The following is a 25447-nucleotide window of genomic DNA, read 5'->3' on the forward strand; positions in this document are numbered from 1 at the left end:
GGCAACACGCCACTTAATCAAATCAGGTCCAGCTTTGTATTTTGGAATGTTGAAATACAATAAAAAGTTTTAGACGTTTACAAGTTATGACTCTGAGAAACAAGTCATGAATTGTTTGCAAGTAAAGACAAGAAGAGGCATACCTCAATAAACGTTTATATATGCCTTCGCCAGAACCACTCCATTTTGTACATACATTTTAATGCTCAGACCAGGCAAACAAACATGCAAATAAGCCTACTTCTCTCACGTTGTTTTGCTTACATGACTGCCATCTTACTTTCTGCCCAGCGTGTGTAGACCAATGTTGGTTTGCTCTTACACACTAATGTACAGTACATGGCATGTAGGCTGCTAACTATTGATGTTTTTAAGCTGGCAAATGTATAACTGGTAGTCTTTTGTTGAGTTATTTCTATCTGGAGGCAGTCCAGTGTTCTGCCGTGAGTACAGGAAATACACAGGGTGCTTTTCCACCCCCCAGTCCCTCAGAGGAAAATGAAAGTCAGCATTCTTTCTTTTCTTTTTCAGATTCCAGAAGTGAGAGGGTTCCACAAACGGCCTGGGAAGGTACGATTGACTTTACAGTCAAAACAAAATACTGCATCCACCGTCCAGTGTTTTATAGTAACACGATATGATGCAAGGTTTACAACTAGTTGTGTGTTGGGGAGTTCTACATTATTTATTCTCATATACTTTTGATATTTTATGGTGATTATCTGGAAAGATATTTCATAAAACGTCTGCAGTATTCAACTCAGTCTATTGTATCAGAAAGTGACAATGATACAATCACCAAGTGTCACATGTTGTAATGACCATGAGATGTACTTACTGTAAATCTCTACATCCTGTTGCATGTTGTAATGACCATGAGATGTACTTACTGTAAATCTCTACATCCTGTTGCATGTTGTAATGACCATGAGATGTACTTACTGTAAATCTCTACATCCTGTTGCATGTTGAGATGTACTTACTGTAAATCTCTACATCCTGTTGCATGTTGTAATGACCATGAGATGTACTTACTGTAAATCTCTACATCCTGTTGTAGATAGTGCTCCATGAGCAGGCTCAGTTTGAAGGAGAGGCCTACGAGGTGTTTGGGGACGTAGAGGATGCCTCCATGATGAAGCTGTCTCCTGTCATCTCAGTCAGGGTCATCAGGGGATGGTAAGACTATTTGTTGTGATTGTCACCGGTTACAACAGCCACAAAGTAAGAGTTGTCTATATCGTACATTTTTGGTTGTTGCTTTTTGGTCTTAATTTTAAGGTTAGGCAGAAGGTTAGTACTGTGGTTAAGGTTAGGTTTAAAATGACATTTTAAGAAGGTAAATTGTAGAAATAGGCTATGACTTTGTGGCTGTGGTAACTAATGACAATAGTTTGTTGGGGACAAACTTCATTCCTCATTCCCTCACTCTGTATTCCATAAATTAATGCTTTATTTCATACAAATCTTCAATTTTGAACTTGTCACAATCCTCTATTACATTATTAATTGATTAATGTCTCATGTTAAAGACGCATGACAGCAACTCAATATTTTGTGACTGTTGGGAACATGTCTCTCAGTGTGTCATCACATCCTGTCCCTGTAGCTGGCTGCTGTATGAGAAGCCAAGGTTCCAGGGGCGGACCATCGCCCTGGAGGAGGGGCCCATGGAGCTGGTCAACGTGTGGGCAGAGGAGGTGACACCAGGGGCACTGGATCACATGGGTCTGCCTGTGCCAACCTCACCCATGGTCATCGGATCTATCCGCCTGGCAGTGAGGGACTACAGTCTACCTCGGATTGACCTGTTCACTGAAGTGAATGGTCTGGGGAGAATGACATCCTTCTGCGACGACACTATTGAGATCTGCTCTTATGGGAACATACAGAACACCGGCTCCATCAAGGTCCACTCTGGAGTGTAAGTTCTACCTTCATTCTAACAAGGTTGTAGGTTCAAATCTTAGTAAAGAATTTGCTTCATTATTCAATTCAATTCAATATACTATACTTGCCCCAGCAGGCTTGCTAATGTTCAAAAGCGTGTTGAGATGGATGATACAGGCCCTCCGGGTGGCACAGTGGTTAAGGGTGCTGTACTGTAGTGCCAGCTGTGCCACCAAAGACCCTGAGTTCGCGCCCAGGCTCTGTCGCAACCGGCTGCGACTGGGAGGTCTGTGGGGCGACGCACAATTGGCCTAGCGTCGTCTGGGTTAGGGAGGGCTTGGCCGGTATGGATATCCTTGTCTCAACGCTCATCTACTGTGGCCGGCCAGGCGCAGTGCACGCTAACCAAGGTTGCCAGGTGCACAGTGTTTCCTCCGACACATTGGTGCGGCTGGCTTCCGGGTTGGATGCTCGCTGCGTTAAGAAGCAGTGCGGCTTGGTTGGGTTGTGTATCGGAGGACGCATGACTTTCAACCTTCATCTCTCCTGAGCCCGTATGGGAGTTGTAGCGATGAGACAAGATAGTAGCTACTAAAACAATTGGATACCACGAAAAACAGGTAAAAAAATGTTTTTACATTTAAAAAAAGAAATGGTGTGCAAACTAAAATTTAGCATTTTCACTCACTATAGTGTGTATGCGTTTTTTTTGCATCTCTTGTCATGGAGGCTGATCTTTCTTCACTTTTCTCATTGGAATTCAGGCTGGCCTGCATGTGCTTGTTGGAATGACATCATTTGCTGTTAGGAGATGTTATCTCAGTCACAAACATGTTGTTGTTTTTTGTAGACAGTACCTTGGTGCTGCTACACTCTTAGAAAAAAAGGGTTCCAAAAAAGGGTTCCAAAAGGGTCTTCGACTGTCCCCATAGGAGAACCCTTTTTGGTTCCAGGTAGAACATTTTTGAGCTCCATGTAAACCCCCCTGTGGAAGGGTTCTAAATGGAACCCAAAGGGGTTCTACCTGGAACCGAAAAGGGTTCTTCAAAGGTTTATCAAATGGGAACAGCCGAATAACTCTTTTAGGTTCTAGATAGAAAAAGCGTTGCTAACGGTGTATGTTGATTATTTTGTATGTAGTTTAGTGAATCTGCTCATGTCTGTCTGTCTTAGGTGTGTTGTCGAATCATAGTGCAAATGGCCTGAAATCGTATTTGGATGCGTTTTAAAGTTAATATTTACATGACAGCTGAAGAACAAGGGTGTGATTTAGTGTCTTGTACAAGTGTCTAATCTTTGTTTGTGTGTGGCCCTTGTTGCTATCCCATAGCTGGCTGGTGTATGGTGACCCAGGGTTTGGGGGTCTCTTATCGGTGTTGGAGGCGGGCGAGTACCCCTGTCCAGAGGCCTGGGCATTCCCTCAGCCCTTCATTGGATCGCTGAAAACACTCAAAATGGTACTGGATCATTATGTCATTCTTAATTATCTTTTAAAAAACACTGTCCCCTTACTGTCTATTCTACTGTTTTATCTCCATGATGCTAAAGGCCTGTGTGATTTTCCATCTCTTACAGGGTGGGATAAAGGTGGAGCATCCTAATGAAGTAAAGGTATGCTTCCCCTCTTTGAATTATCCTGTTTTTATAGCTATTCCTATGACCATTCATATTTACATCAATGTTTAAAACCTGTTTGGGATAGCATTTTCACGTTTGGATGAAAAGCGTTCCCAGAGTAAACTGCCTACTACTCAGGCCCAGTTGCTAATATATGCATATTATTAGTACATTTGGATGGAAAACACTCTGAAGTTTCTAGAACTGTTTGAATGATGTCTGTGACTATAACAGAACTCATATGGCAGGCGGAAACCTGAGAAAAGTCCAACCAGGAAGTGGGAAATCTGAGGTTTGTAGTTTTTCAACTCATTGCCTATCAAATATACAGTGTCTACGGGGTCATATTGCACTTCCTAAGGCTTCCACTAGATGTCAACAGTCTTTAGAACCTTGTTTGGTTCTACTATGAAGGAGGGGGGTATGGGAGCTGAATGAGTCAGAGGTCTGCCAGAGGGGCATGAGCTGATCATGCACGCTCATGTGAGAGTTAGCTCTGTTCCAATGCATTTCTACAGACAAAGGAATTCTCTGGTTGGAACATTATTGAAGAGGGTTAAAAAAACAAACATCCTAAAGATTGATTCTATATATTGTTTGATATGTTTCTAAGAACTGTAATATGACTTTTCTTCTGAACTTTCGCCTGGACTTGCCCGCCCATCGTGAGTTTGGATTTGTGAACTGAACGCGCTAACAAAAGGAGGTATTTGGACGTAAATGGACTTTATCGAACAAATCAAAAATGTATTGTGGAACTGGGATTCCTGGGAGTGCATTCTGATGAAGATCATCAAAGGTAAGTGAATATTTATAACGCTCTTTCTGACTTCTGTTGACTCCAACATGACGGATATCTGTATGGCTTGTTTTGTTGTCTGAGCGGTGTACTCAGATTATTGCATGGTTTGCTTTTTCCTGAAAGTTTTTTTGAAATCTGACACAGCGGTTGCATTAAGGAGAAGTATATATCTAATTCTGTGCATGACACTTGTATCTTATATTAAAGTTTATGACTATTTCTGTAAATTGATGTGGCTCTGCAAAATCACCGGATGTTTTGGAAGCAAAACATTACTGAACGTAACGCGCCAATGTAAACTGAGATTTTTGGATAGAAATATGCACTTTATCGACCAAAACATACATGTATTGTGTAACATGAAGTCCTATCAGTGCCATCCGATGAAGATCATCAAAGGTTAGTGATTAATTTTATCTCTATTTCTGCTTTTTGTGACTCCTCTCTTTAGCTGGAAAATGGATGTACAGTATGTGTTTTTGTGACCAGGCTCTGACCTAACATAATCATATGTTGTGCTTTCGCTGTAAAGCCTTTTTGAAATTGGACACGATGGGTAGATTAACAAGAAGTTAAGCTTTAATTTGGTGTATTGCACTTGTGAATGTATGAAAGTTCTGTTTCTATTTTTTTAAAGTTTCAGCTAGCGGAACCCCTAGCCACAAGAAGTTTTAAGGATACATTTTTTTTAAACAGTCTGTGAATGACAGTGGGAACTTTTAACAACTGCAATCGCCTCTTACCACAAAACCTCATAATATCCAAATGCTTGGCTTTTCTCTGGTGACATGGCTTGTAAGGGATTTCTTCCATTGACGGAGAGGCGGACCAAAGCGCAGCATGGTTGTTTTGATTCATGTTTTAATAAATCACTTCACATGAACAAACTAACAAAAACAAGAAACGTGAAAACCCAAAACAGCCCTATCTGGTGCAAAACACAGAGACAAGAACAATCACCCACAAACACACAGTGAAACCCAGGCTACCTAAGTATGATTCTCAATCAGAGACAACTAATGACACCTGCCTCTGATTGAGAACCATACTAGGCCGAAACATAGAAATACCCAAATCATAGAAAAACAAACATAGACTGCCCAACCCAACTCACGCCCTGACCATACTAAATAATGACAAAACAAAGGAAATAAAGGTCAGAACGTGACAGTACCCCCCCCCCCCCAAAGGTGTGGACTCCGGCCGCAAAACCTTAACCTACAGGGGAGGGTCTGGGTGGGCGTCTGTCCGCGGTGGTGGCTCTGGCGCGGGACGCGGACCCCACTTCACCATTGTCTTAGTCCGCCTTATTGTCCGCCTCTGTGGCTTTCTAACCATGGCAACCCCTCTCAATGACCCCACTGGACAGAGGGGCAGCTCGGGACAGAGGGGCAGCTGCTCGAGACAGAGGGGCAGCTGCTCAGGACAGAGGGGCGGCAGCTCTGGCGCCTCTGGGCTGAGGGGCTCCGGCGCCTCTGGGCTGAGGGGCTCTGGCGCCTCTGGCTGAGGGGCGGCGCTGGGCAGACTGGCGGCACTGGCGGCACTGGGCAGACTGGCGGCACTGGGCAGACGGGTAGCTCAGACGGCGCTGGGCAGAAGGGTAGCTCAGACGGCGCTGGAGAGAAAGGCTCTGGCAGTGCTGGACTGAGGGGCTCTGGCGCCTCTGGAATGAGGGGCTCTGACGCCTCTGGAATGAGGGGCTCTGGCGCCTCTGGAATGAGGGGCTCTGGTGCCTCTGGAATGAGGGGCGGGAGCTCTGGCAGCGCCGGTCAGGCGGGAGACTCCGGCAGCAGCGCCGGACAGGCGGGAGACTCCGGCAACGCTGGAGAGGAAGGCTCTGACAGTGCTGGACTGAGTAGCTCTGGCGCCTCTGGACTGACGGGCGGAGCTCTGGTAGCGCCGAACAGGCGGGAGACTCCGGCTGCGCCAGAGAGGAGGAAGGCTCTAGCAGCGCTGGACAGGGGGGAGACTCCGGCAGCGCTGGAGAGGAGTAAGGCTCCGGCAGCGCTGGACAGGTGGGAGCACCTGTAAGGATGAGCCGGAGAGACAGCCTGGTGCGGGGGGCTGCCACCGGAGGGCTGGTGCGTGGAGGTGGTGACGGATAGACCGGACCGTGCAGGCGCACTGGAGCTCTTGAGCACCGAGCCTGACCAACCCTACCAGGTTGAATGCTCCCGGTTGCCCTGCCAGTGCGGCGAGGTGGAATAGCCCGCACTGGGCTATGCAGGCGAACCGGGGACACCGTGCGCAAGGCTGGTGCCATGTAAGCCGGCCCAAGGAGACGCACTGGAGACCAGATGCGTAGAGCCGGCTTCATGGCACTTGGCTCGATGCCCACTCTAGCCCGGCCGATACGCGGAGCTGGAATGTACCGCACCGGGCTATGCACCCGCACTGGGGACAAAGTGCGCTTCACAGCATAACACGGTGCCTGCCCGGTCTCTCCAGCCCCCCGGTAAGCACAGGAAGTTGGCGCAGGTCTCCTACCTGGCTTCGCCACACTTCCTGTGTTCCCTCCCCCAAGAAATGTTTGGGGCTGACTCTCGGGCTTCCATCCACGCCGCCGTGCTGCCTCCTCATACCAGCGCCTCTCCGCCTTCGCCGCCTCCAGCTCTTCTTTGGGGCGGCGATATTCTCCAGGCTGTTCCCAAGGTCCTTTCCCGTCAAGGATCTCCTCCCAAGTCCATTTATCCAAATAGTGCAGCCTTTCCCACTGCTGCTGCTGCTGCTGCCTCTGTTGCTTCTCCTGCTGCTGCTGTCTTTCACCACACCGCTTGGTCCTGTTGTGGTGGGTGATTCTGTAAGGGTTTTCCTGTGGTGAAGTACAGGCGGACCAAAGCGCAGCGTGGTTGTTTTGATTCATGTTTTAATAAATCACTTCACATGAACAAACTAACAAAAACAAGAAACGTGAAAACCCAAAACAGCCCTATCTGGTGCAAAACACAGAGACAGGAACAATCACCCACAAACACACAGTGAAACCCAGGCTACCTAAGTATGATTCTCAATCAGAGACAACTAATGACACCTGCCTCTGATTGAGAACCATACTAGGCCGAAACATAGAAATACCCAAATCATAGAAAAACAAACATAGACTGCCCACCCCAACTCACGCCCTGACCATACTAAATAATGACAAAACAAAGGAAATAAAGGTCAGAACGTGACATGGCTGAAGACTAGCTGTGATATGATGGGACCACATATTATTATAGCACAGCTGTCATCCTAAGTTCTCTGTCTTATAAAATCTGTTAATTGTGAAACAGACCAACAGGCCTGTTGTTTCAGGTGGATTGACTAGTGACTAGTGAGAAAACTATGTGTGCCCCGGCAGCTCTATGGGCACATAGCACAAAAGTGTGTTGTCTCTGCATGCTGGGCTGTGGTTGCCAGTAGAGCTGTTTGTTTAGGACATTCTGGCAGACCAGATGAGGTCTAAAATGTAGAAATATGCAAGCGCATTTCATAGGTTTCAAGGGGCTAATAATGTAGTAGTTTGGCTCAATATCTGCTGAACATTTGTTCAACCATTAAAATAAACAATTGATTGATGGTTTAGGAAAAGTACCACCTAGCCCTCTGGGCTCAATATTGCACTGTCAGACAGGCAGTTGTGTTCTGTCCAGAGGTACAGGGCCTAGGGGGGTGGAATCTGTGGTATGAGGAGCATGCATCCCTGGGATGTTGACAGGTATGGACAAGATCACTTTGCCCACCTCAGCACATCAGCCTCAACTTTAACCCCTTCTCTCTCCTTCAGGCTCTGGTGTACGAGAGGCCGTGCTTCGAGGGCGAGTGTGTGGAGATTGACGATGATGTGTACGACTTCAGAGAGGGAGGAGAGAAGAAAGAGGGGCGGGTGGAGGAGGTGGTGGAGGAGGAGGCAGAAGGTAATCCAGTCAGAAGGAAGACTTTGTGTTCTGTGGGATCCATCAAGATCATTCGTGGACTGTAAGTACTTGTGGTTGATCTCAGCTGACATGCAGCAGGGAATAGTATTGTAATGAAATGACCCTCCTCTGCCCATATTGACCTGCCATAACACAGATTAACCTTTCTAGAGCAGGGGTTCCGCTAGCGGAGGCACAACATATGATTATGTTAGGTCATAACCAAGTCAAAAAAACACACAGCCATTTTTCCAGCCAAAGATAGGAGTATAGCAGAAATAATAAATAAAAAAGCAAAAAGCAGAAATATAGATAAAATTAATCACTAACCTTTGATGATCTTCATCAGATGACACTCATAGGACATCATGTTACACAATACATGTATGTTTTGTTCGATAATGTGCATATTTATATCCAAAAATCTCAGTTTACATTGGCGCCACTTACCTTTCATGAATTCCAAGCTTCACGTGCAGTAATGTTTTGATTCCAAAACATCCGGTGATTTTGCAGAAATACTCATAATAAACATTGATAAAAGATACAACTGTTATTCGCAGAATTAAAGATAGACTTCTCATTAATGCAACCGCTGTGTCAGATATGCCAGAGGAATATCCGTCATTTTGGAGTCAACAAAGTTAGAAATAACACCATAAATATTCACTTACTTTTGATGATCTTCATCAAAAGGCACTCCCAGGAATCCCAGTTCGACAATAAATGACTGATTTGTTCCATAAAGTCCATCATTTATGTCCAAATAGCCACTTGTTGTTAGCGTGTTCAGCCCAGTAATCCATCTTCATGAGGCGCAGGCACTTCGTCCAGACAAAAACTCGAAAAGTTCCGTTACAGTCCTTTAGAAACATGTCAAACGATATATGGAATCAATCAATCTTTAGGATGTTTTTAACATAAAACATCAATAATGTTCCAACCTGAGAATTCCTTTGTCTGAAGAAATGCACTGGAACGAGAGGTAACTCTGTCAGGAGCGCGCGTCATGAGACCAAGGCACTCTGCCAGACCACTGACTCAAAGAGGTCTCATGAGCCCCTCCTTTATAGTAGAATCCTCATTCAAGTTTCTAAAGACGGTTGACATCTAGTGGAAGCCGTAGGAAGTGCAACTTTATCCATATCTCAATGTGAATTCGGTAGGCCAAGCTTTGAAAAACTACAAACTTCAGATGTCCCACTTCCTAACGAGTTCTGTTATTCTCACAGACATCATTCAAACAGTTTTAGAAACTTCAGAGTGTTTTCTATCCAATAACAATAATAATATGCATATATTAGCATCTGGGACAGAGTAGGAGGCAGTTCACTCTGGGCACGCTATTCATCCAAAAGTGAAAATGCTGCCCCCTATCCCAAAAAGGTTAACGGTCAATTCATTTTATACTGTATTGGGTCAGATCTGTTCTAACATCACCCTCTGGGATTTATTTTAACAAACCTAAAGCAATGGTAAATTAAGCACAGGTGGTAGAGCTATAGGGTTCAGGTGTGTGTTAGAAATATTTGAGCTATTTTCACTATCACAATTATTGGTAAGTGCGCGAAAGGCCTGGGTTTAAATGAATGAACAAGTTGTGGGTATGTCGAGGCTTGGCCCCTCACTGGCCAATCAGAACGCGCCCCAATGACGAAATATGTGGTTGCATCAAGTGGTGTATTTAAACGTTAAAACTTGAACCCATTTGCAGTTCACATTGTTCTAAGTAATTTCATGGCATCAATAGCATTCACACTGATATAGGGGCTAAGCCTACTTTAAATTGCATTATGACTGAGCCATGGACATGCTAAACATTGTCAATAAACAAGATTAAATAAATGATTGATAAGGCCTAAAAAGAGAATGAATCATTTGAATCAAATTCTAAACGAGACTTGTTTTAAATAGGCTATGTCACACTTACAGGCAACATAATTTCTCCCTGTGTGCATATGAAACAATGGAGGGTTTCGTGGCTCATCCAAACTTTTCACAGTAGCTGGACAAAGATCCTAAATCAATAGAAATGGAGAACGTCCACTCACCGTTATAGTGCCCCCAAATAGGCCTATGTTTTATGAATATATTCGGAACCATTTTACAGATCAGATCGCATTCACACATCTTACAGATCAGATCGCATTCACACATCTCCAGAAGTTGCATTCCAAGCGCGCCACGGACATTGTCACCATGAAACCGGAAAGGTGAATCATTCAAATAGGTTTGGCTGTAATAAATGTAAACGAAAAACAAGCAATCCATTTTTGTTAGACAACAACAATAATAAATAAATGTCAAATGTAATGACATCATCCCCAGGATAAAAAAAGACACACATTGCTGTTGTGAAACTGTTAGATATTATTTGTTAGATATTGCTGCACTGTCGGAGCTAGAAGCACAAGCATTTCTCTACACCCACAATAACATCTGCTAAACACGTGTATGTGACTAATAAAATGTGATTTGATTTTGATTTGAAAACCAGCCTTCGATATAGTAGGCTTAAAGGGAGGGCTTGGGTTTTGAACATATGAAACGGAAAACAAGCCAGTTCACCGGTATTCACCAATGTTCTCATCTCTAGTTTCATGATGGGCATGGACACGTAGCCTACATCATGGGGTGGGGGTTCACCGGTATTCACCAATGTTCTCATCTCTAGTTTCATGATGGGCATGGACACGTAGCCTACATCATGGGGTGGGGGTTCACCGGTATTCACCAATGTTCTCATCTCTAGTTTCATGATGGGCATGGACATGTAGCCTACATCATGGGGGGGGGGGGTGGGGGGAGGGGTTTACCGATGTCCAAAATGGGACCTGCATGGCAAAAATGCTTACAATGCATAGACAAAAAGGGAATATAATATATCACTGTTTTACTCCTCTCCAACTTGATATTTGCAGTTGTATTGGGCAGATAAACAAGCCTTCATTGAGAGGAGAACTATGCTTGGTTTTTAATCAAATAAAACAAAATGGGGAAAAACATGAGTTTTTAATGTTTTTTCTAAATACGAAGTATACAGTCACCAAAAGCACATTAGGCTACTCTTGTACCATGCGCACCTGGGCAGTGTGCATCATGTCTGGATAGGCTGCCTTTCCGCTGTCAGAATTCATGCCATAACCAACTGCATTACCGCTAAAATCAGCTTCTGGCTGGTTTTACATATCCCTATCAGTGCTACCTGAAATTAGCACTTTGGATTATGTTTTTAATGACACACCTTAAGTATTTCCACCCCGCCCATCTGAGCGCAAGCGAGCTGATATAATACAGGTCAATTGCCGAATCTGGCGGGCTGGAACATGCCAGTGTGACGCTTTTTATATGACAAAAATTTGGGCTAGTGTTTGAAACTAGCCCAAATAGAGCCATCTGTGCTCCTGATTGTCCCTGTAGCTGGGTCAGATCTACTCTATCACCCTGTGTGTTCCTGATTGTCCCTGTAGCTGGGTTGGCTATGATGAACCAGAGTTTGAAGGTCACCAGTATCTCCTGGAGGAGGGGGAGTATCCTGACTGGAGGGAGTGGGGAGGCTACGGAGACCAGCTCCTGTCACTTCGCCCTGTACGCACTGTAAGTACTGGAACTCTCATCTATTCAGAGCCATGGTTTAAATCTGTTTGCTTCTACAAAGAATTTATAGAATGTTTGTGGTGATTGAAAGTACCTAGCCAAAATAAAGTCAGTTTGGTCTTTGTAAATAGAGATCGTTTGGGTGTTTGTGTTTACATTCCCTGGGTTGTAGGATGTCCTGTCTCCCCATGTGAAGTTGTTCAGTGAGAGGGACTTTGGGGAGAGAGGGGTCAACATGGACCTGCTAGGGCCTGTCATTAACATGGAGGACACAGGCTTCGGCTCGAAGACACAGTCCATCAATGTCCAGGGTGGAGTGTAAGTCAACTTCTCTGACAGTCCTATGTAGCAGTCTCCTGCATCTATTCAAATAACTCGGTGTGTCACAAAAGCCAAGGGCTTTGGCTGGCTGTACTAGAGAAATATAGGTGGGTCACTCCTATTCTCTTTCCTCTGATTGCAAGCTTTTAATTAACACACACACACACACATGCACAAACGTGAAAGGCTGGTGTGAATGTCACGCTTAGTACAGTGATACTGAAGGTTAGACAATAGGTGGGAAAATGAGATCAATCTCTGGGGTTATATATTCTTAGAGAGGAGAATAGATTGTAAAGGTCCAGTCCCAGAGTCACAATTCAAACTGTATAAGCTTCTTTTCAGTAAAGAAAGGGAGTGGCCATGTTCCAGACATATCTGAATTTAATCACTTAGAAGTTCATTGGCTATTAGTTCATTGGCTATTAGTTCATTGACTATCTCTTTTATAGATGAAGTCAGTTGTCTCAGTGGTTCATAAGCTATCACAAAAGTCTCTCTGTTAGAATGAACAGCTTTCATTTTAATATCATTTTCCAAACTGGTTATGTAGAGCATACGCTTAAAGCTTATGTAGTTGAAAATGAACTCCACTGAATAGGGATAGCCTTCACATAATCTCTTTATAACCTTCTACTGTTTCCTGTGTAGTTTACCTGGCTAATTGTTTTATGGCCTTTTAAAATGCCGTAGCTCAGTGTTTGGTTAGTGATAAAATGGAGTTAGAGCTAGTGATTTCAAGTTATAAACATCTAATATTACAGGATTAGAAACTACAGTAAAATGATAACACTCATATTCAGACCTCCTGTTTAAAGTTTAATATATACGGATGGGAATGATGCTATTTACAACATGTTGTATTGTGAAATGTTATTATGGAGTGTCCTATAAATGTACCAGTTTACCTGTTGTGAATGTGTTCTAAACAGGTGGGTTGCCTTTGAGAACCCTGGGTTCTCCGGAGAACTTTACATTCTAGAGAAAGGCCTCTACGGAAGCCCAGAGGACTGGGGAGGACCGAACCTCAAGATATCCTCACTGCAGCCAGTCTTCCAGGTAAACATAACAAATTTAAGCACAGTCAATGGGTGGACTAGTGCAAGACTATGATACAATAATAATCACAGTAGTACCACCTTTGTAGTATAATACTTGATCATACGTACAGTGTACTTTCATGACTCTGATAAACTATGAGGTTGGTGAGGAAGCTTTGAACTGGTTTACCCATAATTCCTTTATTACTTTCAGGATAACCTGGGTGGATCAAGCAAGTTCAGGGTAAGTTCTGATTGTGATAAACAAATAATATTAACTATCTTAACATAGTCAATAGTCTATGGATGTGATTATAATGTTATCCACTGTAGTTGTAGGTCATGTTTATCTCCTGTGTATGCACCTTAGCTCCAGCTGTTCTCAAAGCCTGGGTTCCAGGGCAGAGTGGTGGTACTGGAGGACAGTGTGGTAGCCCTGGAGGAAGACTTCTTCCCTGGCTCCTGTAGAGTACTGGCTGGGAGGTGAGCAGAACATCAACTTTAAACACAGCATGTTCATTCTACTTGTTATAGAGTGACATTTAGTATACAGAATTGTTAGTTGTATATTACACTCAAAGAGGACGTAGTACTGGAGAGAGCTGTAGTTGACTGCATGCCTCCGTGCTGTGTTCCAGCTGGGTGGCGTATGAAGGATCCCAGTTCACAGAGCACATGTATGTCCTGGAGGAGGGAGACTACCCCAATACCAAGTCCATGGGCTGTCTGGGTCCTGACTCTACCATCCGCTCCATACAGACCATCAGCCATGTGAGTACAGAGGAGGTCCTGGAGTTATGTGTGTTGACATACAGGCTTTTATGTAATCCCTTACGTGTAACAGATTACATATAATCTGTTACATGTAAGGGATTACAAAAAAACAGTAACTATAATCCCTTACATTACCAGCTAAAATATTGTAATCAGATTACAGATACTATTGAAAAACTAGATGATTACTTCGAGGATTACTTTTAACCTCTCTGGGATCGTTCGGGACGGTAGCGTCCCACCTCACCAACAGCCAGTGAAAGTGCAGGGCACATATTCAAAACAACAGAAATCTAGCATAATTAAAATTCCTCAAACATACAAGTATTTTACACCATTTTAAAGATACACTTCTCGTTAATCCAACCACAGTGTCCGATTTCAAAATGGCTTTTTGGCGAAAGCAGAACATATCATTATGCAACTAGTCACAGAAAGCATTCAGCCATTTTCCAACCAAAGAGAGGTGTCACAAAAAGCAGATATATAGATCAAATTAATCACTAACCTTTGACGATCTTCATCAGATGACACTCCCAGGACTCAATGTTACACAATACATGTATGTTTTGTTCGATCAAGTTCATATTTATATCCAAAACCCTCCGTTTACATTGGCGCCATGTTCAGAATGCCTCCAAAACATCCAGAGAAATTGCAGAGAGCCACATCAAATAACAGAAATACTCATCATAAACTTTGATGAAAGATACATGTTTCACATAAAATTAAAGATAAACATGTTCTTAATGCAACCGCTGTGTCAGATTTCAAAAAATCTTTACGGCAAAAGCACATTATTCAATTATCTGAGAACAGCGTTCAGCCACAAAAGCAAGCCACACAGTTACCCGCCAAGATGTGAAGTCAACAAAAGTCATAAATAGCATTATAAATCTTCACTTACCTTTGCTGATCTTTGTCGGAATGCACTCCCAGGACTCCCACTTCTACAAGAAATGTTTGTTTTGTTCGATTACGTCCATATTTATATCCAAATACCAACGTTTTGTTCGCGCGTTTAGTTCACTATTCCAAAGGCACAATGCGCAAGCACAAAATCCAGACGAAAAGCAAAAGAGTTCCATTACAGTTTGTAGAAACATGTCAAACGATGTTTACAATCAATCCTTTTTATAATAAATCTTCAATAATATTCCAACCGGACAATAGCGTATTCATTACAGAGGGAAAAGAAGGAACGGCGCGCCCGCGTGACCGCGCAGTAAACAACTGATTGGCCACAGCCTAGTCCACTTGTTGAAACAGCTCTTATTCGAAGCCTCAAACAACTTTCTAAAGACTGTTCACATCTGCTGGAAGCATTGGGAAGTGCAATCTGGCCCCATAGACACAGCATATTGGATAGGAAATCACTTAAGTTAAACTACAAACCTCAGATTTCCACTTCCTGGTTGGATTTGTCTCAGGTTTTCGCCTGCCATATGAGACCAGTTATACTCACAGACATCATTCAAACAGTTTCAGAACCTTCAGAGTGTTTTCTATCCAATACTACTAATAATGTGCATATATTAGCATCTGGGACAGAGTAGCAGGGCACCTTATTCATGCAAGCTACTCAATACTGCCCCCCTGTCACCGAGAAGTTAAATTCAGAAAGAATGTTTGCGGCAAAACATTTTTTGACAGTTCTCTGTTTTCTCAATTACATTCAAATCAGCATTGAAAAAAGGCACAAGTTTACATTTCTTCCACCTGAGCGAGTCTGACCACAAGTCAGAGACCACTATGATGACACACTAAATGTGTTTAATGGATCGCGGTTTAAAACGTTTAATTAAGCTGCATATCATTCACTGTTTTTGAAACTATTGGACAGCCAGTGAAAAATGCACTCTTGCAACAGCTGCATAGTGCGAATTCAAACTATGGAATAAAAGTGGGGCTTTTATTGCCCAATCTACTTCATGCTGGTAAAAAAAAAATATCCATAGGCTGAATGGACATATGCTCAAACTTGCACACTTTTGATTGACTTAAAGGGGCAATCTGTAGTTACTACATCCATTATTGGACTTGTTATATGTATATATATATATATATATATATATATATATATATATATATATATATATATATACAGTACAGTATATATACAGTATATATATATATATAGTTGAAGTCAGAAGTTTACATACACCTTAGCCAAATACATTTAAACTCAGTTTTTCACAATTCCTGACATTTAATCCTTTGGTGTGTACTTTGGTGTGAAAAGTGCAAATCAATCCCATGACAACAGCAAAGGACCTTGTGCTGATTCTGGAGGAAACAGGTACAAAAGTATCTATATCCACAGTAAAACGAGTCCTATATTGACATAACCTGAAAGACCGCTCAGCAAGGAAGAAGCCACTGTTCCAAAAACGTCATATAAATCAAATCAAATCAAATCAAATGTATTTATATAGCCCTTCGTACATCAGCTGATATCTCAAAGTGCTGTACAGAAACCCAGCCTAAAACCCCAAACAGCAAGCAATGCAGGTGTAGAAGCACGGTGGCTAGGAAAAACTCCCTAGAAAGGCCAAAACCTAGGAAGAAACCTAGAGAGGAACCAGGCTATGTGGGGTGGCCAGTCCTCTTCTGGCTGTGGCGGGTGGAGATTATAACAGAACATGGCCAAGATGTTCAAATGTTCATAAATGACCAGCATGGTCGAATAATAATAAGGCAGAACAGTTGAAACTGGAGCAGCAGCACAGTCAGGTGGAAGTTGAAACTGGAGCAGCAGCATGGCCAGGTGGACTGGGGACAGCAAGGAGTCATCATGTCAGGTAGTCCTGGGACATGGTCCTAGGGCTCAGGTCAGTTGAAACTGGAACAGCAGCATGGCCAGGTGGACTGGGGACAGCAAGGAGTCATCATGTCAGGTAGTCCTGGGGCATGGTCCTAGGGCTCAGGTCCTCCAAGAGAGAGAAAGACAGAGAGAAGGAGAGAATTAGAGAACGCACACTTAGATTCACACAGGACACCGAATAGGACAGGAGAAGTACTCCAGATACTGTGGCCCCATCTGAGATCCGGCCATCACATTTGCCCATCCATATAAAAGCGAGACTACGGTTTGCAACTGCACATGGGGACAAAGATCGTACTTTTTGGAGAAATCTCCTCTGGTCTGATGAAACCAAATAGAACTGTTTGGCCATTGTTATGTTTGGAGGAAAAAGAAGCCAAAGAACACCATCCCAAGCCTGGAGCACGGGGGTGGCAGCATCATGTTATGGGGGTGCTTTGCTGCAGGAGGGACTGGTGCACTTCACAAAATAGATGGCATCATGAGGTAGGAAAATTATGTGGATATATTGAAGCAACATCTCAAGACATCATTCAGGAAGTGAAAGCTTGGTCGCAAATGGGTCTTCCAAATGGACAATGACCCCAAGCATACTTCCAAAGTTGGGGCAAAATGGCTTAAGGACAACAAAGTCAATGTATTGGAGTGGCCATCACAAAGCCCTGACCTCAATCCTATAGAACATTTGTGGGCAGAACTGAAAAAGCGTGTGCAAGCAAGGAGGCCTACAAACCTGACTCAGTTACACCAGCTCTGTCAGGAGGAATGGGCCAGAATTCACCCAACATATTGTGGGAAGCTTGTGGAAGGCTCCCCAAAATGTTTGACCCAAGTTAAACAATTTCAAGGCAATGCTACCAAATATTAATTGAGTGTATGTACACTTCAGACCAACTGGGAATGAGATGATAATTCTCTCTACTATTATTCTGACATTTCAAGTTCTTAAAATAAAGTGGTGATCCTAACTGACCTAAGACAGGGAACTTGTACTAGGATTAAATGTCAGGAGTTTAAATGTATTTGGCTAAGGTGTATGTAAACTTCCGACTTAATCTCTCTCTATATATATATAGGCCTATAGCAGATGCAGGATATGGCTTTCATTTTTCACATGTAAATAGCACTTTTCAGTAGTGCTCAAAGCACGCCATTCCATGAGCGCAGCATTTATTTTTCAACTCAACTCAATAAGCCCAATCAGTCCTTCATGACAACAAAATCATAAACAACAGAGTAGGGCTGGCTAATAAGTCCTTCGTTTTTGGCGTCATCCTCAGGTAAAACAATTTGGCTAATCTATACTTCCATACTTCCAAGTCCTGTTCTTGAAGATCAAGGGGTATAACATTTATTGGAATGACTGGAATTCTGATAGACTTTGGTTTTTAATGTCAAGAAATAATTTAATCGTATTATTATATGTAGTAGAAAGCAATGGAAAAAGCCTACATAACCAACCCATAAAGTAAAATGTAACATCCATATATGGCCAGCTATGTAAACTTTAACATTGATTTATCCTGCAATGGATGTCATTCAATTGGTAACACACATTTTTGCTTTCTTCTAATGTCTCTTAAGGGGAAAGTAATCTAAAAGTAATGGAATGTAATCAGATTACGTTACTGAGTTTGGGTAATCCAAAAATTGGGACAGGTAACCTATCCAACCCTTTTGGCACGGCATGAATGTGTACAGTATTTGTAAACCTATGTCCTGTCTGTGTGAAGTGACTGCATATCTTGGATGTGTCCTGTACCTGCAATACCATAATAATGTATAATCTCACGCTTCACGCATCCCTTCCCCCTTATCTTTCCAGGAGTTCTCCCTCCCGTCCATAACGTTGTTCAGTAAGGTTGGCTGTAGAGGCCGTAGGGTGGTGCTGACGGAAGGGGTGGTGAACCTGCAGCTGGCTGGGGTGGACGGACGCATACGCTCCCTGGTTATCGACGGAGGAATGTAAGTCACACCTGAATAGATTTGACAGTTTTTATTAGGCAATAAAACAAAACAGAACATTGTAAAGCAAGAGTTGCACCTACTATTCAAATTAGTTGATGAAGCACTGTCTAAGCACCTATTAATCCATCAACTAGATTTGCTAGCTTATTGTAAAGAGGAGTGCTGTAGGAATGTGGATTGTTTACGTTTAAGGTGTGTTTGAGGTTTGTGTAAGTAGAGCAACTGACTGTGTGTGATTGATAATTCCTGCTCTACAGGTGGGTGCTGTATGAGGGGTGTCATCACCGCGGCCGTCAGATCCTGCTACCGCCCAGCAAACTGGGTGATTGGTGCAAGTTCAGCAGCTGGCCGCGAATCGGATCCCTGCGACCACTATTGCAGGTATGGAGGCGGGGAGTTTTCATTCAGTAGAGTTTTCAGTACATTCATCTTAAGACATCCCTTTAAATATGGTGTATCTTTTAGTTAGAATTTTGTCAACAGGCTCACTACAATATATCGAGAGAACGAATACTAGGGTCAATGAAAGAAATACATCTAAATATATGCATGTTCGTCTCCATTTCAGCACCAATTGTTCGATTTAAAATGTTCTGATTTTGTAGATGATTTAGGGTTAGGAACAGTGGAGGCTGCTGAGGGGAGGACGGTTCATAATAATGGCTGGAACAGAGTGAATGGAATGGCATCAAACACATGGAAACCAAGTGTTTGCTGTATTTGATACCATTCCATTAATTTTGCTCCAGCCATTACCACGAGCCCGTTCTCTCCTCATTAAAGTGCCACCAACCTCCTGTGGTTAGGAAAGTATTTATTCATCATAAAAATACAGATTTGGGGAGCCTTTATGCACGAAAGAAAGAAAACATTGTTCTTCAACCCATGGTAATGTAGGACGACTAGTGTACATATAATTATAATAGGGAGAATAGTGTACAACAGTAGGATATACCATGAAACTGTGTGACGACACTGCTTGGTCTGCGCTCCGCTCCATAATGATTTATTTAGCCTCTTTTTTACATGATCAACTCTCACTAATGATCGACAGCAACAACCACACGGCTGTGACAACGTTGTCAGAGCAAGCAAATGAAGGTCATCAGAATAATGTCATTAAATGTAGTGATAATGTATACCAAGTGAAGGGAACTAACCGTAAATTGGCAGTTGAATCTGTGTGGTTATTAGGCCTACTGACGGTCGATACTGATAGTGGCTAATATTTAACATGGTAGAAATAGGAAAGAGAGAAAGTCGACATTAGAGAGTTCTCATCCCTTTAAGTTAAAAGGCCGTACAATTACAATGTTGGGAATTGTGCATTATGCCGAATCAAATCAAATCAAATCAAATGTATTTATATAGCCCTTCGTACATCAGCTGATATCTCAAAGTGCTGTACAGAAACCCAGCCTAAAACCCCAAACAGCCAGAAGAGGACTGGCCACCCCACATAGCCTGGTTCGTCTCTAGGTTTCTTCCTAGGTTCTGGCCTTTCTAGGGAGTTTTTCCTAGCCACCGTGCTTCTACACCTGCATTGCTTGCTGTTTGGGGTTTTAGGCTGGGTTTCTGTACAGCACTTTGAGATATCAGCTGATGTACGAAGGGCTATATAAATAAATTTGATTTGATTTGATTCTGCATAATGCACAGCATTTCATAAGCTTTACTGTGGGAAAGTTGATATCCTTCAGATTGCTGCCATATGACTGGTTTCACATTTGTCTCCAGGGATTATAAGGTAAAATATATCTAAAACAAGTCTTATTTATATTTACAATTCCCTTATCCAAACGGATTAATCATATACCTAGCTCTTATCAATAGCTCTTATCAAGTTGTAAATTACAGTGTATAGAGAATGGTGTTATTTCTATTGGAAAATATAAAATGGATGCTTTTTCAACTTGGAACCGGTAGCTTCGCTTGACCTTATTCAAGGTTTCATTCACACATAAAGGTGGTAGATTTGTTGGGGAATTAAGTCAAGGTCAGAATATGCAGCATCTGTAGACACACCTCCGCCGCACCTTCATTTATTTGATCTCCACCCTGGACGAATAGCATGCTATTGTCATGCTTAAGTTCAAGGTCAGAATGCACATATAGGAGCCTCCCGAATGGCGCAGCAGTCTAAGGCACTACATCACAGTGCTAGGGGCATCACTACAGACCAAGGTTCCATACCAGGCTGAGTCGCAGCGGGCCGCGACTGGGAGACCCATGAGGCTGCGCTCAATTGGCCCAACATCGTCCGGTTTAAGGGAGGGTTTGGCCGGCCGGGATGTCTTTGTCCCATTGCGCTCTAGCGACTCCTGTGGTGGGCCAGGCGCATGCTGGCTGACTTCAGTTGCCAGTTGTACAATGTTTCCTCTGACATATTGGTGCAACTGGCTCCCGGGTTAAGTGAGCAGTGTGTCAAGAAGCAAGTGCAGAGTTGCAGCAATGGGACAAGACTTTAACTACCAGTTGGATATCACGAAATTGGGGAGAAAAAGAGGTAAAAAGGTTTTTTTAAATACAAAAATATAGAATACGCATATAGTGAAAAGTGCATGAAAAGGGAAATGCATTCCACTTACGCTCGCTTAACTCGGGTTGGAATCGGCCCATGTCGGCCACATACAAAATAGCCTAATCTTCATGACTAATGTTCAAACTTATTGACTACAACTCAACTTCTGCACTAATCTCATTCAGTCATCAATGCAAATGATTACACAATGGAAATTATACGGAGCCACTGCAAGCCCTATAACTCATAATGACCACTTTCGGGTGAACATAACTTTTCTAGCCTAGTCAAGACAAGATCATATTATCTGTGTTGTTGCCCCCTACAGAAGCAGGTGTACTTCCGTCTGCGAAGCAGGGAGACCGGCTACGTGATGTCCCTGTCAGGGCCTCTGGATGACATCAAGCTGTTGCGGGTCCAGGCCCTGGAGGAGACTGGGGGAGTGGACCAGGTCTGGCTCTTCCATGACGGAGTCCTACGCTGCAAGGTACCGCATGGGCTCAAGATTTTGCAATGGATCATCTTTTCCTCTCATTAACTCCACAGACATCCTTATTCATTCCCATCATCACCACCTTCAAGTGTTACAGAACTGGCTTCCTCATTATTTCAATATAGTTTCATGTCACATGTGTTGAGCATATCCCAGTACAATTGTCATTTGTCTCTCATATAACATTGCAAAACTGTATCTGTATCATGCTTATAAGTATGTATTCAATACAGAATCCACCCACATCTGAACCTCTATTCCCTGTCTCTACAGCTGGTGGAGGACTGTTGCCTGCAGATCACGGGGAGCGTTGTCATGGCGGGCAGCAGGCTGAGTGTGTCTCCTCCGGAGCCAGGGAAAGACAACCAGCTGTGGAACATTACCCCAGACGGCCTGGTCCGATGCCACCTCAAACCTGATCTGGTGCTTGAGGTTAAAGGTCAGATCCGCTCTCCTGCTCTTGCTCTCTCAGCTACAGTAGCATCTATACTGAACAAAAATATAAACGCAACATGCAACAATTGAAATAAATGCATTAGGCCCTAATCTATGGATTTCACATGACTGGGCAGGGCGCAGCCATGAGTGAGCCTGGGAGGACATAGGCCCACCCACTTGAGAGCCAGCCAATCTGAATGAGCCCCTTCAAAAGGGCTTTATTACAGACAGAAATACTCCTCACATTCATCAGCTGTCTGTGTGGCTGGTCTTTCACGATCCCACAGGTAAAGAAGCCGTATGTGAAGGTCCTGGACTGGGGGGGGGGTTACACGTGGTCTGCGGTTGTGAGGCTGGTTGGATGTACTGCCAAATTCTCCAAAAAGACATTGGAGGTGGATTATGGTAGAGAAATTAACATTAAATGATCTGGCAACAGCTCTGGTGGACATTCCTGCAGTCAACGTGCCAATTGCATGCTCCCTCAAAACTTGAGACATCTGTGAGAAAACTGCACATTTTAGAGTGGCCTTTTATTGTCCCCAGAACAAGGTGCATCTGTGTAATGATCATGCTGTTTAATCAGCTTCTTGATATGCCGTACCTGTCAGGTGGATCAATTGTCTTGACAAAGGAGAATACTCACTAACAGGGATATAAACAAATTTGTGCACAAAATTTGAGAGAAATAAGCTTTTTCTGCATATGGAACATTTTATGGGATGTTTTATGTCAGCTCATGAAACATGGGACCAACACTACATGTTGAATTTATATTTTCGTTCAGCATACAAAGAGTATAGGAGCTCTGTCCTCAGTTATCTGGCTCTATCTGGTGGTAAGTTTAGGAAGTGTTTAGTTAGTTATTTTCATTACCCATCTGTTACAATGCCATTGAATATGTAGCCTACACTAAACTGTATAATATCTTCTACTCACAGGTGGACAAAGTTATGACAAAACTCAAGTGATTCTCAACACATTTGATGAGAGAAAACACAACCAAAGATGGTCTTTGGAGATCCTGTAATATAGTGTCAATAGACCTGGCCCTTCTACAGCAGCTCTGCCGTGGGCTTCAGAACTCTCTGGTGCAGCTAAGCCAAGGGTTTAAGAGCTTTCTTGCATTAGAAGGCCATGGGACTCAAAGCTCTGTGATGCAGTTCCACCGTGGGACCCATACTCTTGTTTCTTTATGCAGTTCCTACAAGGGCCTTAGCACTCTGTGATTCTAGTCTGCAGTGGGCCTCGAGATATTCTGAAACATGTGTTGAGCTTGTGCGCATCCATACTAGGTTGTCTTTGTAAAACACAACTATAAACTAGTAAACTACACATTTCCATGTCACTGCAACGAGAAAGAAACCAAACAACATGTGGCTACAGTACTATCTATAGAACAAGGGTGGCAGGTAGCCTAGTGGTTAAGAACATTGGGCCTGTAACTAAAAAGTCGCTGGTTCGAATTCCCAAGCCGACTAGGTGAAAAATGTTGAGGTGCCCTTGAGTAAGGCACTTAACACGAATTGCTCTGGATAAGAGCATCTGATAAATAACTTAAAAGTACATTTAAGGAGCACTACAATATACGGTCAGGACTTGAATGCTGCTTTACAAATTCCACAATTAATTATTTCATTGACCATACCAAAGAAAAACGGTAGTGGAATATGTGTGTGTCTCTACTATATTCATAGCATTTACAATGAGTTAAGTGTGCTTCACCAGTCAATCACTGAAATGTATATGTTTTCACACAAGGGTTAGTCTATGAAGTCACACACTCCTTGAATTCTCCAAAGGTACGTTTTGAGTAGATATGTTGGTAACACTTGACACCCAGCGTCATAAAACATACCATGGTAGTTATTTTATGGCTGGTTATGACACCTACATAAGAGTGTCAAAACACATAAAACCTACCATGGTAGTTATTTTATGGAAGATTATGACATGTATATAAGAGTGTCAAATAACCCAAAAACTACCACACAAGGCAAAACATTCCATTACACCATAGCCTACTTGTCAACAGTATGTTTGTTATTCATTTTTAAATTGACCATATACAATTATCATTGTAATTGCACACACATTGCTGTCAGACATGTGCCTACCCCCAATGCTCTGTTTCTGATGACTGGGATAAATGCAGGAGCAGATTTTAGGAGCAGGACAAGACACCCTCTTTGTGACTGATGACTGACATAAGGGCATGTGCGTGATAGGACTATATGGCTTAGATGATTATGATGGTAATAATGCTTCTTAACAGTGTCATAAAGTGTATTTTCTTAGTCCAAGTAAAGTGACATAGGATGGTCATAATGCATTTGGACTGTTTCCTAAAGTGCATTTTCAGAGTACAAGTAAAGTGACATAGGATGGTCATAATGCATTTGGACTGTTTAATAAAGTGTATTTTCTTAGTCCAAGTAAAGTGACATAGGATGGTCATAATGCATTTGTACTGTTTCATAAAGTGCATTTTCTTAGTCCAAGTAAAGTGACATAGGATGGTCATAATGCATTTGGACTGTTTCATAAAGTGTATTTTCTTAGTCCAAGTAAAGTGACATAGGATGGTCATAATGCATTTGGACTGTTTCCTAAAGTGTATTTTCTTAGTCCAAGTAAAGTGACATAGGATGGTCATAATGCATTTGGACTGTTTCATAAAGTGTATTTTCTTAGTCCAAGTAAAGTGACATAGGATGGTCATAATGCTTTATGAAAAGTTATTTCAAATATTATGAAAAAAAATGTATGTAAAGTATTCATAACAACAACAAAGGACTTAAGAAACAAACTTTCAAACAAAAGGACATTTCTTGGCAGGGAAAAAACACATTTGAATACATTTGGGTTTTGACACTAAGTGTCATAACCAGACAAAAAATAATGCAATATGTCAGAATAGGTGTAACTATATGGGTCATGACAGTGTTATGACCATATTATGACAGGTTATGACAAGTTTTGTCAGTTATGATATATTATGACATGGTTATGACCATCAAGTAAAGTGTTACTGATATGTTTTTCATGTTTTATAAGTAATTTTCTTGTCTGGATTTATACTTTACTTCACACACTATTCACAGAACATTAGCTGCAACAGGTGCATGTATTTCATATGTCAAATGATTAAAGATCCGTTTCAACACTGTGCTACAATATCATGCTAACCACTTTGTCTTAAATGTAATGTCATCAAAATGCTGTTACGATCTACAAAAAAAGAAACGTTGTTTTCCTTTTCT

The 25447-nt window shown here is 42.5% G+C and overlaps 1 protein-coding gene across 2 annotated transcripts in view; it reads left to right on the top strand.

Moving 5' to 3' along the window:
- Positions 1–25355, top strand: part of LOC115146347 (beta/gamma crystallin domain-containing protein 1-like) — a 59847-nt gene extending 34492 nt beyond the window's left edge. For both annotated transcript variants that reach the window (XM_029688374.2, XM_029688375.2), the window contains 17 exons: positions 532–570; positions 1061–1179; positions 1610–1924; positions 3221–3347; positions 3466–3501; positions 8079–8269; positions 11679–11805; positions 11978–12123; positions 13059–13185; positions 13381–13410; positions 13537–13649; positions 13805–13937; positions 18590–18729; positions 18990–19113; positions 21582–21740; positions 22020–22185; positions 23126–25355. In XM_029688374.2, the coding sequence (XP_029544234.2) occupies positions 532–570; positions 1061–1179; positions 1610–1924; positions 3221–3347; positions 3466–3501; positions 8079–8269; positions 11679–11805; positions 11978–12123; positions 13059–13185; positions 13381–13410; positions 13537–13649; positions 13805–13937; positions 18590–18729; positions 18990–19113; positions 21582–21740; positions 22020–22185; positions 23126–23214 (2181 nt within the window). In that variant the 3' untranslated portion in view covers positions 23215–25355. The remainder of the gene's footprint in view (positions 1–531; positions 571–1060; positions 1180–1609; positions 1925–3220; positions 3348–3465; positions 3502–8078; positions 8270–11678; positions 11806–11977; positions 12124–13058; positions 13186–13380; positions 13411–13536; positions 13650–13804; positions 13938–18589; positions 18730–18989; positions 19114–21581; positions 21741–22019; positions 22186–23125) is intronic.
- The last annotated feature ends 92 nt before the right edge of the window (positions 25356–25447 follow it).

This window comes from Oncorhynchus nerka, linkage group LG18 (genome assembly GCF_034236695.1).
Source record: "Oncorhynchus nerka isolate Pitt River linkage group LG18, Oner_Uvic_2.0, whole genome shotgun sequence".
In the NCBI taxonomy this organism is placed as follows: domain Eukaryota; kingdom Metazoa; phylum Chordata; class Actinopteri; order Salmoniformes; family Salmonidae; genus Oncorhynchus; species Oncorhynchus nerka.